This window comes from Danio rerio, chromosome 18 (genome assembly GCF_049306965.1).
Source record: "Danio rerio strain Tuebingen ecotype United States chromosome 18, GRCz12tu, whole genome shotgun sequence".
Taxonomy (NCBI): Eukaryota; Metazoa; Chordata; class Actinopteri; order Cypriniformes; family Danionidae; genus Danio; species Danio rerio.
In genome coordinates this window covers 28,272,501-28,291,314 of record NC_133193.1, presented here as the reverse complement: position 1 = coordinate 28,291,314, position 18,814 = coordinate 28,272,501, and the positions used below count along the sequence as shown (strand labels likewise).

General features: G+C 33.8%; 1 protein-coding gene across 5 annotated transcripts in view; it reads right to left on the bottom strand.

Annotated features, from left to right (window-relative positions):
• Positions 1-1,260: 1,260 nt before the first annotated feature.
• Positions 1,261-18,814, bottom strand: part of slc28a1 (solute carrier family 28 member 1) — a 38,899-nt gene continuing 21,345 nt past the window's right edge. For 3 of the 5 annotated variants that reach the window (XM_073929496.1, XM_073929498.1, XM_005159300.5), the window contains 13 exons: positions 18,429-18,570; positions 14,519-14,632; positions 14,194-14,268; positions 13,463-13,543; positions 13,277-13,357; positions 11,714-11,839; positions 8,416-8,546; positions 8,155-8,323; positions 5,787-5,981; positions 5,436-5,517; positions 5,209-5,307; positions 3,263-3,368; positions 1,261-3,120 (listed from right to left, as the gene is read on the bottom strand). In XM_073929496.1, the coding sequence (XP_073785597.1) occupies positions 3,009-3,120; positions 3,263-3,368; positions 5,209-5,307; positions 5,436-5,517; positions 5,787-5,981; positions 8,155-8,323; positions 8,416-8,546; positions 11,714-11,839; positions 13,277-13,357; positions 13,463-13,543; positions 14,194-14,268; positions 14,519-14,632; positions 18,429-18,570 (1,513 nt within the window). In that variant the 3' untranslated portion in view covers positions 1,261-3,008. 5 annotated transcript variants of the gene reach the window in all.

Genomic DNA, 18,814 nt, shown 5'->3' with positions numbered 1-18,814 from the left:
GTCTGTAAATCTCAGTTATTTAATGAGCTGCAGCAAGAAGGTGGTAGTACATAAGAGCCCTTGTGTTCCCCTTATTACCTATTTGAGTTTCAGATTAATTATGCTTGGTCTTATACAAAACCACATAATATCGCATAACAAACCCGATTACTAAGCTGATGCGGTTTAAAAAGGAAGGCATTTCCGTAAACCTCAAAGCTAGCACTTTACACAACATGATTATGAATTAGCTTGTTCCAGGCTAAAAGATCACATTTTCAGATATCACAGCAATATTTTCTTCATTTCTTTGAGAATTGGATTGATCAAGTATTTTGTTCATAAAATCACCTTAAAATGAATAAATGGAGATGACTGTACATGGTGCAAGCACTGACCTACTTATAATAAAAATAGGACTTACTGTGGAAACTTGGAGAAATGTCATATGTTTCATAATGTTTCAAAAAAAATCACTAAATCATTAATTACATGATGCTGATTTAACATGGATTGACCACTTAATATGTAAAGGAATGAGACTTTTTATTAAGTGATTATATTTTAAAGTAATCAATACAATAACATTTAAACGTGGTCTGTGAGATATGTTCACAGAAGCTGCAATTATTGATTTATTTATCAAGTTTAAATTAATTGCTTTTTATTTTAAACTAATGCATTTTAAAATGTTATTTATTCCTGTCACAGCAAAGCTAAAATTTCAACAGCCATTTCGTTAGTCTGTAATCCTTTACATACATTCATTTGGTGCTCAAGAAATCTATCTTCTTTAAAGTGTTGAAAACGGTTGCCACTAAAAATTTTTTTAAGGGATTTATTTCCTTTTTAAAATAATAAATGTCTTTAAAGCAGTTTAATGTTTAAAAATGTTTAAAAATGCTTAAAATATTTCATTATTAACAAATAAAGATGGGGAAAAGTTCAAGAAACTGGCTGAAAAACAGAAAAAATGTGGCCTGTAATAAACATTTTTTTCAAAACATCTATGTGTACAAGCTTTTATGAACGAGATAATTCCTTTAACAGCACTAATAAACATTATAGGCTATACTGGCCTAGTTATGTGCATTATGTCATGTGTTTTATATAGAAATTTGATACAGACACCACCACACTTATACAAAATCCACATTAATACATGAATAAATAACTTACCATTTATTTTATATAAAAAAGTTATCTTTGAGAATCTATCATCTGCCTAAATACCCAATCAGAGGTTACCATAAGTCATAATAAACTCGCTTACTCTCAAAACACCAAAACAACCACAACAGTTTTATTAACAAATTAATATATCAGCACTGCTTGTAGGTCATGTTAGAACTTGCCAGTTGTAGAACATATACACATTGACATATCGTCACCTTAGAATTATAAGTTTCTATCTGACATTTTTGGCAAAATTTAGTTATTGACTTATTCCTATTAAATGACAACTTATTTACATTATGGGATGCTTTTTAAAATTCGTTTACATTTTAAGATAAAAAAAAAAAAAAACAAGCAAATGTTACACACATACCATTTGCTATGGTATGCAAAAACTAACAAAAAGCAGATAGAACCTTATAGTTTCAAGGTGACGATTTGACTCAAATTCACAGATTTTTAACAGTTGTAAATTAAATCACACTCAAATGCACTACTCAGACAATACGCTATTTCAGACACACTGCTGCTTCATTTGTAAATAAATCAGCTGTTTTGAACAAATCACTGATTTTGTTTAAATGAACAATTCAATAAATCACTCCTCAAGGACTTGCTGCCATCTACTGATGGATTGAATGTTATGAATGTTAAACAAGTAATCTAGCACAAAAAACACACTAATTGATTGGTTACTGCTACAAAAACAGTTGTAAAAATGAGCAATGTATGCATTGTAATTACTGCACACCCTGGTAGCACCTGTTCACTGCTCTAAATTCAATGTTTCCAGCCAAAACTGAAATATCCCATAAAACATTTTCAAATCAAATTTCCAGAAAAAAACAACACTCCCTGATGAACAATAATTTGCAATAATTTGCTGCTTTAGGAAAACTGTGTGCCTTTTTTATTAAAACAAATGACTTGTGTACACTAAATGCAGTGAATATGTGGTAGTGAGATAGTAGTTCCTTTGGAGCACAGCCACTGAGCACACTTTGATGTGCAATTTTAGAATGACCAAAAGAACATTTCAGACGTTGTACAATGTGATCAGCTGGTTTGACCATTAATGCAGTCTTTGCATTCTTTTTTGTCATCAGATGATCTCTTAAAATAAAATCATGCGATTTTTCTGATGATTTATATGGGCTGAATTGAAATAAACAAATTAAATTTACTCATTTTCAACCTAATTGTTTGTTTAAATTCAGCATAAATAAATTGTTTACAAACATCTTTGTGAATTATCTTTGAAATCTTTTATTTTTAGTTTAGCTTATGCACATTTTTTATTGAATAAAAAGTTTATCCTACTCAGTTGTTTCCATTGAACATATAATAACATTGCAATGGTCCAAAATGCGCATAAAAACAGGTAAGATGTAAAAGGGTTTTCATACAACCATAAAAATAACCCCTAATAAAACTTAATTTTTTCCTCACATTTCTTCAGGAACACATATATATATAATAGTTTATACTGTATATCATAAATCAGAATAGAAATTGTAGTTCTTTTAAATAGCATATCTGTACAGCACAATGTCTGCCATTGATAAGAATGTAATTGGATGTAAATTCTTACAACAATTACAACATTTACAGGAGACAAAACAACAGAATTTGTAGAAGAAAAATAAAATACTTGCACACAAATTGCTCTCACATATGGGCTACATAAACGAGGAATTTAGGTTTGAATAAATGAGCAAATAAAATCAAATACATTTTGTACATCTATCAACTGAGCAAACATTTCATAATGTGATAATTTAATAAATACTAGTATATTTAGTTGAGAGAGTTTTGCATTGCTATATTATACTGTATGTTACCTCTTGGCCTAACTACATGCACACAGTTGCATTATAGAGGCCACAACAGTTTTCAAAATAAATTGTGGCATTTGCCACTACACTCCAGGACCCCTCAAAAGAAACCGTTCCATTGTTGACAGTGCTGCAAAAAAAAAATCAAAATACATACAATTAATAAATAAATAAGAAGACTGGTGGTGGCTGAGTAAATATTTTCCATAATCAATAGTTCAGTCCAGGAGGCTTGTGGATGATAGCAAAATAATGATTTTCTCTGCCCCTACCTTTTAAAAAGATCATAACAGCAAGTTTCAAGGTTGGCTGTAGTAGGTTCGAAGACTGCATTTTGAAGCAGACCCACACAGTCTAGGGGAGGAACGAAAAGGATACCTACAAAACAATGAACACAAACATACAAAATTCTCTCAACATACATTTATATTGACTTCATATAAAGCCACAGAGAATATTAGACGGACAAAACAGTTGAAAATGAGAAAAATAAGGTCGTTTAAAAGTGAAGATTAGTTAGATGTATTTGAATTCACATCAAAATGCAATAATTCATATTCAAGAATTTCCACTTAGCCAGGAGAGAGGGTTGAGCTTATGATAACCTTGAGTCCTGGGTTCCCTCCCATTAAGAAGGGATTTTGAGCTCAGGTAGATCTGAATGAACTCCCCCGACTTATTTCTGGCTGTTTACAGATACAGGGATGGCTAAGATGATAAACAGCTTGCTAAGAGCTTGACTATGGTATTGATGTGGTATGTTCAATTTTGTTTGTTTTTGGACTGTAAGAGGAAACTGGAGAACCCGGGGACAACACACAAGCATGGGGAGAACAAGCAAACTCCCCACAGATGCTCCACTCCATGCGCGATACGCATTTTTTTAATTTAATAACCAGTAAGCTTTCTCACTTTGATTCCTCTTTGGACCAAGAATAAAGATTTAATGTTATTTAATCCCCTCACTGTGTAAAGTGATTTGAGTGTCCAGAAAAGCACTATATAAATGTAAGGAATTATTATTAACATTGTTTACATTATATTTTTTTTCATTTTCTTTTCGGCTTGGTCCCTTTATTAATCTGGGGTCGCATCAGCAGAATGAACTGACAACTTATCCAGCACATAATTTACGTGTGACACCTTAAAACTAGGATATTTTCATCCAAGGCTATCCAACCGTCAGAATCTTATACCGCCCCATGCAGAGAACTGACCAGGATGAAGATTAAAGCTAATAATATTGTAAATAGTGTTCAATTTGGCGACGTGATAGTGCAGTATGTAGTACTGTCCCCTCACAGCAAGAAGGTCGCTGGTTCGAGCCAGGTGGCTGTGTGGAGTTTGCATGTTCTCCCCACATTTGCGTGGGTTTTCTCTAGGTGCTCCGGTTTCCCCCACAGTTCAAAGACATGCGGTACAGGTGAATTGGGTACGCTAAATTGTCCCTAGTGTATGATTGTGAATGAGTGTGTATGAATGTTTCCCAGTGATGGGTTGCAGCTGGAAGGGCATCCGCTGCGTAAAACATATGCTGGATAAGTTGGCGGTTCATTCCGCTGTGGCAAGCCCAGATTATTAAGGGCCTAAGCCGAAAAAAAAAATGAATGAATGAATAATGTTCAATTTCTTACACGGCCGCCCATGACTATTGATTTGACCATTGACATGCCATTACATGAATGAGCTAAAAGTATAACTATATAATATATATTTATTCTATTTCTTTTAAAATTATATAATATTTGACTGTGTGAGAACAATCGAGGATCAAAGCATGACCTCTCTGGACAGAAACTTAAAATATGGATCAATCGCTTGCTTTTTTACATGTCTAATTATCTTGTTAAATCCCGCCCCTTTTTGCAGCGCCATACTACAGAATTTCGCAAGTTCAAAGTCTAGTGTGACCGCAGCTTTACCTGTAGGTTTCAAACAGGCCTGAAAGTTTGATCAGGTGTGTTTAATTAGGGTTGAAACTAAACTGTGCGGAGTTGCAGCCCTCCGGGAACTGGCTTTGACACCTGTGCTTTAAATCAAGCAAAAAAGTTCTGAAACTGAACAGCCCACAAACCACCAGTTTTACTCCTGTGGCAAATCCTCAGGGAATCGATCCAGTAAGTTAATGTGTAAATTTGAAAAAAATAATGATACATGAAGCTGTGATGTTGGCTTGACTAAATATGAAAATAGATTTTGATAATAACTGATGTCTTACCAGCAATACAGGCATTGATCAGAGAAACACATGTGCCTGTGAACAAGGCTCTGAGCACTAAAGAAGAAATTACTCCCTTCTTTGGTGGACAAATAGAGGCTGTGAAACAAAACCATTTTTAAAAAGTATCAGTCAGTGATGTTATATAAATATCTACTGAAAAAAATGCCCAAAAAAATGTCATAAGATGCATTGTCAGGACTATAAAAATTTGAACAGATACTCACACAGGCCTCCAATCACAATTCCAAGAGAGCTGAAATTAGCAAAGCCACACAGGGCATAAGTGCAGATGATTTCTGACCGAACCTGCAAAAAGTTTGGACAAAACACATTTAAAGAGATTTATTTTTTCCAACTACGGATGTAGTTGTTGTTTCAGGTTTGCAACATTCTTCAAAATATCCTCTTTTTGTATTCAAAAGAAAAAATAATCTCATAAAAGTTTGGAGCTCTTTGTGGGTGAGCAAGTATTGTTTTTGAGGTGAAGTATCCATTTAATGCACCCCACAAACCACTAATTATGTATGTTAATGGCAAATTTATGCATATTTTGATGAGCCCACACAAATACTTACTGAGATCCAATTTGGATCTCCGTTGTCATCTAAAATGCCATTAAGCCTGTTGTTTTTGAGCTCTGACAGCTTCTCGTAGGCTATAAACTCATTGAGGAAGAGTTTAGTGCCGATGAGTTCAGCCACTTTGAAAGACTCATCGTATGGAATTCCCATCATGAAGGCCACCGGCATGAAGACAAAAGAGCAGATCAGCTAAGGGATTGAAGATGAACATGCTTTTAGAACACTTTTAAATATAAAGCCAAAAATATAGCTGTGAATCACAAGTCTGAACTACATGTTAAAATAAAATAAAATTTAAAAACAGTTATTGTCATTTCTAATAGCATTTTACAATTGTGCTGTTTTTTCCACTAATGATTTTTGTTAAATAAATATAACCTTCTTCAAAATAAATATCTTACTATATAATATATTAAAGGGCACCTTTATTGCCTTTTTTTGCAAGGAAACTGGGATTAAAATATCTGTTACAACTCCCTGTGATTTTTATACTATTTATAAGTTTAAAACATTTTTAAAACATCATATTTGGAATAAAGACAGTAAAATCACTATCTAATTCTTAACTGCTATAATCACCATAGCCACATGGTGTCAGTAAATGCTAAAATGTCTGTGTGTGTGCGTGTGTGTGTGTGTGTGTGTGTGTGTGGGTGTGTACTTCAAACAGCAGTTGTCTGAGACTCATCATTTCAGAAAGGCTTGAATAAACTTCACAAATTCATTAAAAAAAAACTTACTTGGTATTTTTGACTAATGGCTAATTATTTCAGCTACAACACAGTGAATAAACAGCACATGCACTGTGCTGTTTATCTGACATAATGCATGATGAGAAGCAGACACACACGTGGGAGCGGTGGGTGGTGAGAAGCAGCTCATTTGCATTTAAAGCCACAGGCTACAAAAATAGCTACACTGTATTCAGACACCAAAATGGGCAGATTCTGAAGGCTATAATGAATAATCTGATAGGTATTTTAAGCTGAAACTTTACAGACACATTTTGGATACTTATCTTACATCTTGTAAAAGGGGTAAAATAGGTGCTCTGTAATAAATGAATCAACCTTTAAAGTAAAAATTAAAGCACTCATGTGAAATTTGAATTCTTTAAAAAATATTGTTAGAAGGAGAGAATATTTCTTTCAACACATTTTTAAATATAATGGTTTTTAAACATAAAAGCATAATGGTTCATTTGTAATGACCAATTTCAGTTGTCTGTATATTTTGCTAGTTATTTTGTAAGACACTAGTATTCAGCTTAACGTGCCATTTAAAAGCTTAACAAGAGATGAATTATGTTAACTAGGCAGCTAATTAGGGGGATTACTGATTTGCTCTGTATCCAATTTTTTTTAAAAATGAAAAGGAGCTAATAAGATCAACATTACCAATTTTTTTTAAATCCAGCCAAACTAAAAGAAATAAGACTTGAGAAGAAAAATACTATATTAAATACTGACTACGTTTACATGGACATCAGTAATCAAATTATTTGTCTAAATCTGAATAAGACAATAATATGATTGGGGGGGGGGGGGGGTGTATTTTGCGCTGTCGTTGTATTTACATTGTCATTTTACCACTGTTGTATTTGCACTGTCTGGAGCCAGCAGCTAAGCTTTTCACTCATCATATTGCACGTGCTGCTGCTCATGTGACCTAAAAAGTGATTTGATTTGATTATTTGATTAACATCACTGCGTCATCCACATTTCCTCTGGAGTCTTATGTAATTTGGTGTTTTATTTTTAATTTGTCGACTTTAACTGCAGTTTGGCACTTTCACTTTCATTCAGGAACATTTCTTGCATGCCCCCATGACAAACGAGATATTGGATGCAAGGATGAACTGCTAGAAGAGTGTTGTTTTAATGGAAAGTGATACCGCATGAATGGGGAAAAACCTCCACATTTCACAATGCAGGTGTCTGTGGTCCTTCACTGACTTGGTAGGTGCAGAGAATAGTGTCAAACAGCTGTGTGTATAAGCTATCTTGTCACAAAATGTGGCAAAATTCCTACACTACGGTAATAGTTTGAATGCGGTGCTTACTGGACTGCAATTCCATAATGCGACTAAAATGGGCATACTCCACGTGTCTTAATCTGAATTCTGTTTAGTTCAATTATGACTTTAATTGGATTAAATTAATAAAAAATCACTGTTTACATGGTATGTAAACAGTGATTTGTACAAAAATCTGAGTATTGTTGTCCATGTTAACCTACTCACTGTGAAAATGTCATTGCTCTGTTCATCATCACTTTGGAAATATTTGAAACAGAACTAAAATTTCACATGCAGGAGGACTAATAATTTTCTCTTCAAATGAAAAAAGATTATGCTACACACCTCAAAGGTGACATCTGGGTATCCCACCATGCCCCCCAACCATCTTAGAGTTGCATTAATGAAGCCCAAGATGGCAAGAAAAGCAATCAGGTTAGCAGCAATGTTGGCCACAAGCCCTATAGAAGCAGACGCACCGCCGCTAACAGCTTCCAACACGTTCTGCTCACCTCTGAGAACAAACAACATGGCATTACATAAAGATATTTCTACATGACACACATGAGAAAGACACCTTAACTCATATGTGAGAGGTAAACCCACCCACTGTCCACTTTAATTTGACTTTTAGATGTGAACTTGCTCTTTTCCGTTTCAGGGTAGGACAGTTTGGAGATGGCTAAAGCACATGGAGCAGCCATCACTGAAGCAGAAATCAAAGACGAGGCATCAATCTGTATACAAAAGACATTCATTATCCCAAAACATACTGTAGTAATAACCAAACCTGATCATTTTTAAGTTAAATGGGTAAATGTTTTTTTTTTTTTTTACATAGTTGATTTTATTGCCTTGGTAAAGTTAAAGGTAACAATTAATGGCTACTGAACTAGCATCACTGGAATCATGCTAAAAACAATAAGCATTCTGTTAACCCTTGTGCACTGTTCAATTTTACTACACTTTTGTTATGTCAGGGATCATAACATCCACTGAATTAAACTGCTGTAAAAATGCATCAGATGAAGATTTTTTTCAAATTATTTGCATAAATCTGTTAATCAACCTCAGTCCTGTTCAAAACTACTGTGCTAAATTGTTTAGCAAATTACAGGATTTTATTTCGTTAATTGCGAAGTTCACAAATGACAACGATGTCACTGATTTGGTGAAAAAACACACAAAGTGATGTATTTTAATATAAAAGGTAATTGTTTATCAAAGTCTTGGACATGTGAAAGATTAGTAACAACACTGGCTTTAATGCATTTTTAGATTTTTTTTCTCCCTTATTTACTGTTGGTGGCTGTTTTTGCCCCATTGACTTCCATTATAACCACATTTGATGGTGCATAAATAAAGGAATAGTGCCAAATGATGATTAACAGATTTATGCAAAACATTTGCAAATATTATTTGTCTGATGTATTTTTACAGCAGTTTAATTCAGTGGATGTTTTCATCGCTAACATAACAAAAGGAAAGTAAATTTAGCCCAGAGCTTATTGTTGAGTTTTTTTTTATCAAAGCATTTTCACAAAATATTTCAAAATAAGATTTGTCACCAAAAACCATTCTGCTAGCTGAAACACAGAAAACGTAATGGCCAAATCAGGACACAAAAATCACTTCAGAGTGAATGAAAGCATCCCCAAAAGAACATAAGGGTTAAAGATGGCATTGATTTTAACAGTAAAAAAGTGTAAAATTGCTACAGAGGAAATTCTGTAGCCTGGTTTAAAGTCAGTTTCCCTAATATACAGTATATGGTGAATAATCGTAAATATACATTTTCTGGAACTCCCTGGATAACACTTCACTCCTTCTGTTTTTGACATTATAGTTTTTTTGCTCATTTGTATTGCATTACTTCAGTGTCATGTGTTTTACCATGTAATATAGTAAAACTGAAAGTGTTAAAATACAGTATCTACTGTGATATAATTAAAAATATATGTTTTGCAGTTTCTAATTGTATTTTTAACTGTAAAATTCTGGTAACCAGGGGTGCGTTTCCCAAACAACGACGTAACTCACGGCTGAACTATCATAGTACGATGCATCAATTGGGAAAAGAACGGTGTAGTGACAAGTGTTTACCAAAACGCATAGTTTCCCTGTTGCAGATCCATCGCTTAAACCATGTTAGTTATAGAGTAAAACGCCCATAATGACGTTCTAAATGGGGCGGAGGAACTACTTCTTTAGAGAAGAACCTCATCATTTCTTTGTGCAAATTATATTGTTTTACACAAACACGCATTTAAAATAAAATCCAATGTTAGTTTTGGTAAAAACATGCACTCGATTTCCATATTAACCAAATTATATGCAAACGCCACATATAGAGCCTATGTTTCCTTTACAAATATGGTTGAGAATATGACAAATCCTATTCTAAAACATATCACCTACAAAAGCTAACACGTAATCTAATATCATATATAAATCATATGAATAAATAAATAATGAGGCTATCTATTATAAAATTAAATGTACTAATATTTATTATATATTAGGAAATTAAATCTTTTTAAATAATAATATTAATAATACTAATTATGGTCATAATGAGGATGACTATGATGATAATTATTATTATTTTTATATTTAAGTATTAAAAATGAAAAAAATCATAATTTAATAATAATATTAATAATATTAGTGATGATGATGATGATGATGATGATGATGATGATGATGATGATGATGATGATGATGATGATGATTATTATCATTATTATTCATATAATTATTATTATTTTCATTATTAAGAAAAGTATAGTTTATTTATTTTTTATTTATTTATTTTTTTGAAAAGTGTACTTTTACAATTTAACACTTGTTAACCATTGCAGAATGTTCTAACCAGCAGGCCCATGTCATATAGAGTAAAGATACTTAATTAATAACTCACTATAAATAAAAAGAATTATTAATTCATTTTCTTGTCGGCTTAGTCCCTTTATTAATCCGGGGTCGCCACAGCGGAATGAACCGTAAAAATTTTTATGCAGTGGATGCCCTTCGAGCCACAACCCATCTCTGGGAAACATCCCCACACACACACACACACACACACACACACACACACTACGGACAATTTAGCCAACCCAAATCACCTGTACCGCATGTCTTTGGACTGTGGGGGAAACCGGAGTACCCGGAGAAAACCCACATGTATGCAGGGAGAACATGCAAACTCCACACAGAAACACCAACTGAGCTGAGGATCGAACCAGCGACTCAGCGACCTTCTTGCTGTGAGGCGAACGTGCTACCCACTGCGCCACTGCATCGCCTATAAAAAGAATTAACGTGTGACGTAACATAAAATCCGTTATAAATTTTAAATAATAGATCACCTATAGCTTTCGCTTGAGCCTGCGTTCAAAATGACCTTAATTTTTTCAAAGTGCACTGCGAAGGGAGCGCAATTGTAAACATGAAGATTGCTAAAACTGAACTGTAAAAATAGTTTGAAAGCAAATTACACTGAAAAGAGATGACCTTAATTCTTTATTTTTAATTCTTTATTTTTAATAATTCCAACTTTGAATGTTAGAATGTTCTAAAAGAATAGGGCATGGGGAGATAAGTGGGAATAGAACACAGCCAGGAACTATGTTTCTAACGACAGCTCCAGAAGTGTGGTTGTGAGTGCTTAAGTTTGCAAATGTTTGTTGGAGCGATGGATTTGGGAAACGGCAAATCAACAAACCATTCTTTTAATGACGGAACTTGCGACCTTAGTTGGCTAACGATGGTTTTGGGCAACGCACCCCAGAGCAACTGTTTTTTTAACTATAGATTTACCGTAATTTGTTTACAAGTGTAAATGATAGTAAAAAGGGATTTCAAATATAAATTTTACTAATTAATAGAAGTACAAATGTCATACCCCGAATGAGATGAAAGCACCCATTACACTTCCAGCAATGGTTGCAAATCCACCAGTCATCACTGCATGAATCTCAGATTTGGTCATGTCCTTTAGATAGGGACGGATCAGAAGGGGAGCCTCTGTCTGGAACAAAACAAAACAAAACATAAGAACGTTACGACAGTGATAATAGTTACAATCAATGAATACATTGTAAAATAAATGTAACTGCTAAATTTTATCCCTCGTGTCTGCAAAATCAATCTCTATAATATATTTGCATTCTTTGGATTAAAAAGAATTGTTGTTTAAAAAGCAGCCTTGAAGTACTATTACTAAAAAGTAATACGCTGAAGTAAAAACTATAGTAAAGTAACAAACTAAAACCACAGTCCATCTCACAAGCAACTAATGAGTAAATATGAAAGTTTTTTTGTTTAGTTTTTTGGGAATGGTGCCATGTTATTACCATGTGTATACTGTATATATTCATGAAAGCATGCTATTTGAGAAGTATTAGAAGTATATGCCAGTATTAATTCCTTTGAATTGAATAGAATAAAATTCAGATTAATTACATTTGAATGTATAACATTGAAAACTTAAATTAATTGCATAATTATTTAAAAACAGTCTAAATTTACGACACTTGTATAATTATTCCTAACAAAACAAAATAAATATTACAATGGACAGTTTTTAAATTTAATTTAAATTAAACTTTAACATTAGCTTAACATTAACCAAAAACTGATTTAGACATACATTATCAAAACAATTCTGCTCCAAATATGTGTGACATTTGCGTAAAATCGTAAAAATCGTTGCGTAAAAGTGTTATACCTTTATAGATAATTATACAAAAATAATTTTAACACCTGAAGGCACACACAAAAAAAAAAAACAATTGTGATTTTGAGGGCATTAGAACATTAGCAAAGTTTTGTTCCCTCACCAAATTTTTTGATTAATTTTTTAAAGATAAATCCCTGAACACATCACATAAGGAATAAAGGAGCATCTTTCTCGAGAAAATGCTTGATGCACCTCTAAATTTCATAAGAGTTGTTTTAGAAAATTTGAGTCTATGGTGTAACTAAATGTTCATTCATTCATTCTTTCATTCATTTTCCTTCGGCTTAGTCCCTTTATTCATCAGGGGTCGCCACAGTAAAATAAACTGCCAACTTATCCAGCATATGTTTGTGTGCTGTATGTCCTTCTAGCCAAAACCCTGTAGTGGGAAACATCCATACACTCTCCATTCACACACATACACTACAACCAATTTAGTTTATTCAAGTCACCTATAATGCATGTCTTTGGACAGTGTGGGAAACCGGAGCACTCGGTGGAAACCCATGTTAACACAGGGAGAACATGCAAACTCTTCACAGAAATGCCAACTGACCCAGCTGGGACTTCTAGCTGTGAGGCAACAGTTCTAACCATTAAGCCACCATGTTGCCCCTTAACTAAATGTTAAGTGTAAATCTTTATATAGTAAGACATTTAATATTTTTTTATACATTTGTGTTTTAAATGATAACGTGAATCACAGAACTGATGACAGAATATTACCTGGCCAACAAAGATGTTTCCTGCTACACTGAGAGTCTCTGTGGAGGATGTTCCCATTGTTACTTGCATTACCCAGGAGATCTTGGAGAAAAAAAGTACATTCATATTCATTTATTAATGTTAACACGATCAAGAACAGATCTTGTATAGCACAGATTAAATTGCTACAAGACTGAAATGAGTTACCTTTGTGATGACCCACTGCATCACCCCTAGGTAGTACAGAACTGACATTACACTGCTGAAGAACACCACTATAGGCAGAGCCTGTAAAGATTGAGTAACATTCAGGTGAACCAATCTTTTTGGATTTGACACATACATATAAATAAATAATGGATTTGAAAATAACAAACCACCAAAACTGTGTTTGTGTAGAAAGGTAGAGGTGTGATGCAAATGTTTAATTCATTAGTTTACCAATCATTCACCGTGGTAAACGTGTTTTTTGGTGATTAACCATTGTTTGTGTAGTCATGCAGACGTGAGTTTTCAATTAAAGGGACAGCTTGCCCATAAAAGACAATTCTGTCATCATTTACTCTCTCTTCACTTCCTGTTTGAGTTTCTTTTTTCTATTGAACACAAAGGAAAACTAAAGAGTGCTGAAAAAACAATTATTGACTTCCATAGTATTTTTGTTCCTGTGAATGTCAGTGGCTGCTTTCCCCCCCCCCCAACATTCTTCAGAACATTTTGATTTGTGTTCATAAGAAGAAAGAAACTCATAAAAGTTTAGAACCACTTCAATGTGAGTAAATGGTGATCTGTTTAATTTAAGTTTTGATTATGATTTGTTTTTTAAATAAAAGTGGCTGGTGTTTTACTGTCCCTTGTGCTTATTCCAGCTAGAGACAGCAGAGAACACTAAGTATTTGGAGTTTGGCTCATTTTATCCAGTGAGCCATTATACTAACCTGGAATGCAAATATGTTGTCAATGAGGTTTCCAAACACAAACCCGGAACCAGCTTTTGTGTAGTCCAGAAAAATCTAAAAAAAAAAAGCAAGAAAAAAGCACATGGTTCATCACTTTCTATTTTATCCTTCTTCCTTTTTGCTTAAATAATCATTCATCTTTGTCTGACTTCAATATGTTACCACACAGAGTGTAACATATTAACTTTAACATTTAAAGAGGTATCTTTCAGGTGTGATGGACAATAATTTAGTGTGCATAATACATTACAAACATATAAACAAACGATTGCTATTACCTTATAAGGATGTATTTAAATCATACCTGAACTTGCTTTCCGAGCCATTCGAATGCAACGAGACCAGGCTCTGTCCTAATAACAAACAGACCAATGGCAAACTGTAAACCAAGACCCCAGAAGACAGTGCTCCATCTCACCTAATCACAATTCAACACAAACAAGCATTCTGTTAGCAAACACATTAAGTGTGCATTTGTGGATGATTAAAATCAATAGACCTGATTAAATTACAATTTTTAAAGGCAACGCTCCCAGTCTGTCTTAAATTTCAAAAAAATTAATTTTAGGCCTTAAAAAGTCTTAAATTCATTAAAATATTGTGTTGTAGGTCTTAAATCATTTTAAAAAGGTTTTATTTTAAATATTAGCTACCCAATTGGCCCAACACACATCCAATTATCAACAATACATCTTAATATACTGTTTTTCTTTTGCAGAGATACAATCACAACTGCTTTTAGACATTTTTTTACAGAACATTCTCTAAATTAAATTCCCTAATTAGGAAAAGAAAACTATAAACAATTGCATAATTCCTCTTGGCAATAATAGGACAATATATGCCTTTATATGATCTTCTGTTTGTACAAAAACTATTTACAGAAGTAAGGGGGAGTGAACATAATATTTGTAAATAGGCATAATAAGCAAGTTTTGGTCCCACTTTATATTGTGGCCTTAACTAATATGTACTTACACAGAAATTAATAGTTTGTTACAATGTACTTATTGTGTAAATACATGTAGTTATTGTGTACTTATTCTTGCTTAAAAACCTGTATGTAATTACATCTGTAGTTAACTTCTGTAATTACATTTGTTAATACATTGCTGACCATTCCCTACACCTTAACCCACCGTTAAACCAACCCATACCACCAAACCTGTCCCTAACCCAACCCCTATCCCAACTCAAGAGCACCACAAGTGTTCTCAAATACTTTATGAACACAGTAAGTACATTGTATTTATTTTTTGATGTAAGTACATAGTAGTTAAGGACACTTAATATAAAGTGGGACCCAATTTTTGGGACCCAAAGTACATTTGGTTTAAAAAAATTATTGAGAAAAAATGACACGTTAAAACAGGGAGCTAATAGATTTTTTAAGCAAAAACAAATTCCATTGAAAAAAAAAGTGTTCATCTCTTTGTAAGTCTAAAATTCCCTTCATAATGGTCTTAAAAGAGTCCTGAAAAGTCTTAAATTTGATTTGATGAAACTTGCAGAAACCCTGACTCTTTTTTTTTCTTTTTAATTTTACAACTCCTTTATAGTTATACAGTGAAGCTGTATCGTTTTTAAATCCATTCAAATAAACTATGGAGTACTTTTAAGAGCAGCTTAGCTTAGCATAAATCATTGAATTATAATAAACACTTGGGATTGGACTGCTCAAAAATTAAAAGTGTTTCCATAATTTTTCTATTTAACCCTTTCACACAAACATTTAAATACTCCTGCTGACCCCCCTGTGTGAATTTTTTTTTTATGTGACCATTCTTTAGAGTGCAGCGATTTAAGTTTCCATGGTGATACATCAAGCATATCACGCACACCACAGCCCTGATGATTTATGTATATAATGTGGTTTGTTTCTTTTTTCCTTTGCTGCAAATATTGAGAAATGTCCTAAATATCTTATATTTCAATTCTCAGAACATTCAGCTTAAAAATTATCATATTGTTTGGTCAATGATGGATTAAGCTTACGTAATAGTCTACCCTGCAGGTGAGATCAGAGCTGCTGCATTTACAACATAATTCATAATTTTCTCCCAAACTACATGAAAGTTAGTGGCTGTTTAACTTGGAGAGTATTCCAGTAAATGTATTAGTAACACAAACAGTGTGTATTTGATGTAAATAAAGCACATCATCAAGTTACACTTAAAAATAATTATCATTGCCATCTTATAGACTTCTGCGTGTATTTTACAAAACTTAAATGTTTTGCTAGTACTTATGTGTATATGAATGTCTAAAACTAAAAAATAAATGGTTTTTGTTTTGGAAACAATGGTAAATGTGAATCAAAGGGCTCTTTTTTGATGATCCATGCACAAAGCGCAGAGCACAGGGTGCAAACACTTTCTGGGCGTATTTTTGCTAATATAAGGACGGAAAAATCCGCTTTGCGCCGTAGCGCATGGTCTAAAAGGGTTGAGTTTATTTTCTTAATGAGTTATAGGTGTGTTTTGAGAATAAACCAATCAGAGTATTATCTCATATTCCCTTTAAGAGCCAGTTGCATCGTGCCATAAGCGCATTTGCTATTTACATGACGTAAAGTAAGTGGAAGTGGAAAAACTGAGCATTTCACTAGCAAGAAAAAAGTTAAACAGAGCATCTACCGTGCGAGAATGAGAGATAAGGCATTTTATAATCTAGATTCACTTTCATAAAACATAAACTTAAATATGGATATAAAAATGATACTGCTAATAATGATAACATTATACAAAAGCAAAGTGAACGAACTGAAAAAGCCTCCCGAGATGAAGAAAGTATGAAGGCAGTGGTTTTTAAATTCATGTAGGCTAGAAAATCCTTTGTTTTGTAATATTTTAATCCTTTATATTTATATCCTATATATATATCCTTATTATATACTAGATATATATATATATATCCCTAATATTTTATATATTTTTCATATGTAAAGATATTTGCGTATTGCTCTACTTCTTGTGTGTTTTAAACAGTGTGTAAGCCAGGCGCACTCTACGCCAGACAACAGACCGACTTTGTTCTGGTCTAAAGAACAGACTATTATAGTTCCTCAAAATAGCAACGTGCCAAAACACGCCTGCTTTTTTAGACCAGAATGCTTATGGGCGCACATATAAGCGCAAATGCATTTGCTATTTAAACAGCGTGGCGCAACACCTCAAAACGACTCTTGCGCCGAGCTGAAAGTAGCAAGTAACAATTGCGTCGCGCCTTACGCCACATTGCACAGGGTGTATGATAGGGCCCAAAGTGATTACATGACAGGCACCATGCGCCTCTCTGAATTCAGCAGTTGATGACATGTTCTAATCACACCATCATGTGCTACAACTGATGAAAAATTAAAAATTGCAATTTTCTAGGTCGATATGGCTATGAACTATACTCTCATTCTGGTCTAATAATCAAGGAACTTTGTTGCTGAACCATGGCTGGGCAACGATTACGTAGCAACTGAAAATAGACCCCAGCTATAGGTAGCTAGGTTAAAGTACTGCATAATATGATTGCCTGTAGTCTAAAGCAGTGGTCTCAAACTCAATTTCTGAAGGGCCACAGCTCTACAGATTTTAGTTTGAACCATCTCCAATGCACACCTGCTTAAAAGTCTCTAGTAGTCTTGAACACCTTGATTAGTTGAATCAGCGGTGTTTGATTAGAGTTGGAGCAAAACTGTGCAGAGCTGTGGCTCTCCAGGAATCCAGTTTCAGACCTATGGTCTAAAGCCTCCTTTACACTACAAATACAATCATTTGTATGTAGAGTGAGATATATAGTTTATGTTCTGTAAATAAATAAATAAAAAATTCTCTTCGACATCCAAAATTTAATTGGACATGGTACGTCTACGAAAAATGTCATGGACTTTCAATAAATAAGACATTATTTCACTATGAAAAGAGTTTCACTATAAGAAAGCAGGTGCAAACAATTCTGTTGCTTAAAAATAATGTCATTAATCTGTCAGAGATTGTTCTCAGGAAGCTTCCCAAAAACAAATGAATGGAAATTCCTATGAAGATATCGGTGAATGAGGCCCAATTTCTATTTAACTGTTTTATTGTTGGAAAATAATAGGAGGAATAGCCTCTACAATGTGATAAGGTTTGCAGGAATTCCAAAGTCTAAATTAAAATGCATTTTGAGATAAGTACGTTCAATAAAGCATGTAATGCAGGCGCGTGTGTTTTATCACTCACTGCAGTTCGGTGTGCAGAGAAGAGAAATATTGCAACAATGAACAGACAGACGCCACCAAAAGAGATGAGCTGCTCTGGGCGCTTTCGTGTGTCGACTGCCAGCCATGCCACCAACAGACCAACCACAATTACTATGAATACCCTGCAAACATACAGCATCACACAGACAGGGGTTCAGTATAGACTTATGTACAGTTTAGAGCAAAACTAAACCAACAGAAGTTGCTAATTTCTAGATTGGACATTGGACATTTACAATTTAACCCATTCAATCAAGTTTGCTAAAAGGCTGAAAAAGAAAGAACTGAAAGCCCACTTGAAAAAGACCATCAACATTCATCAACAGAAAGAATCCAAATACATTGAATCTCATTACAGACAGTGAA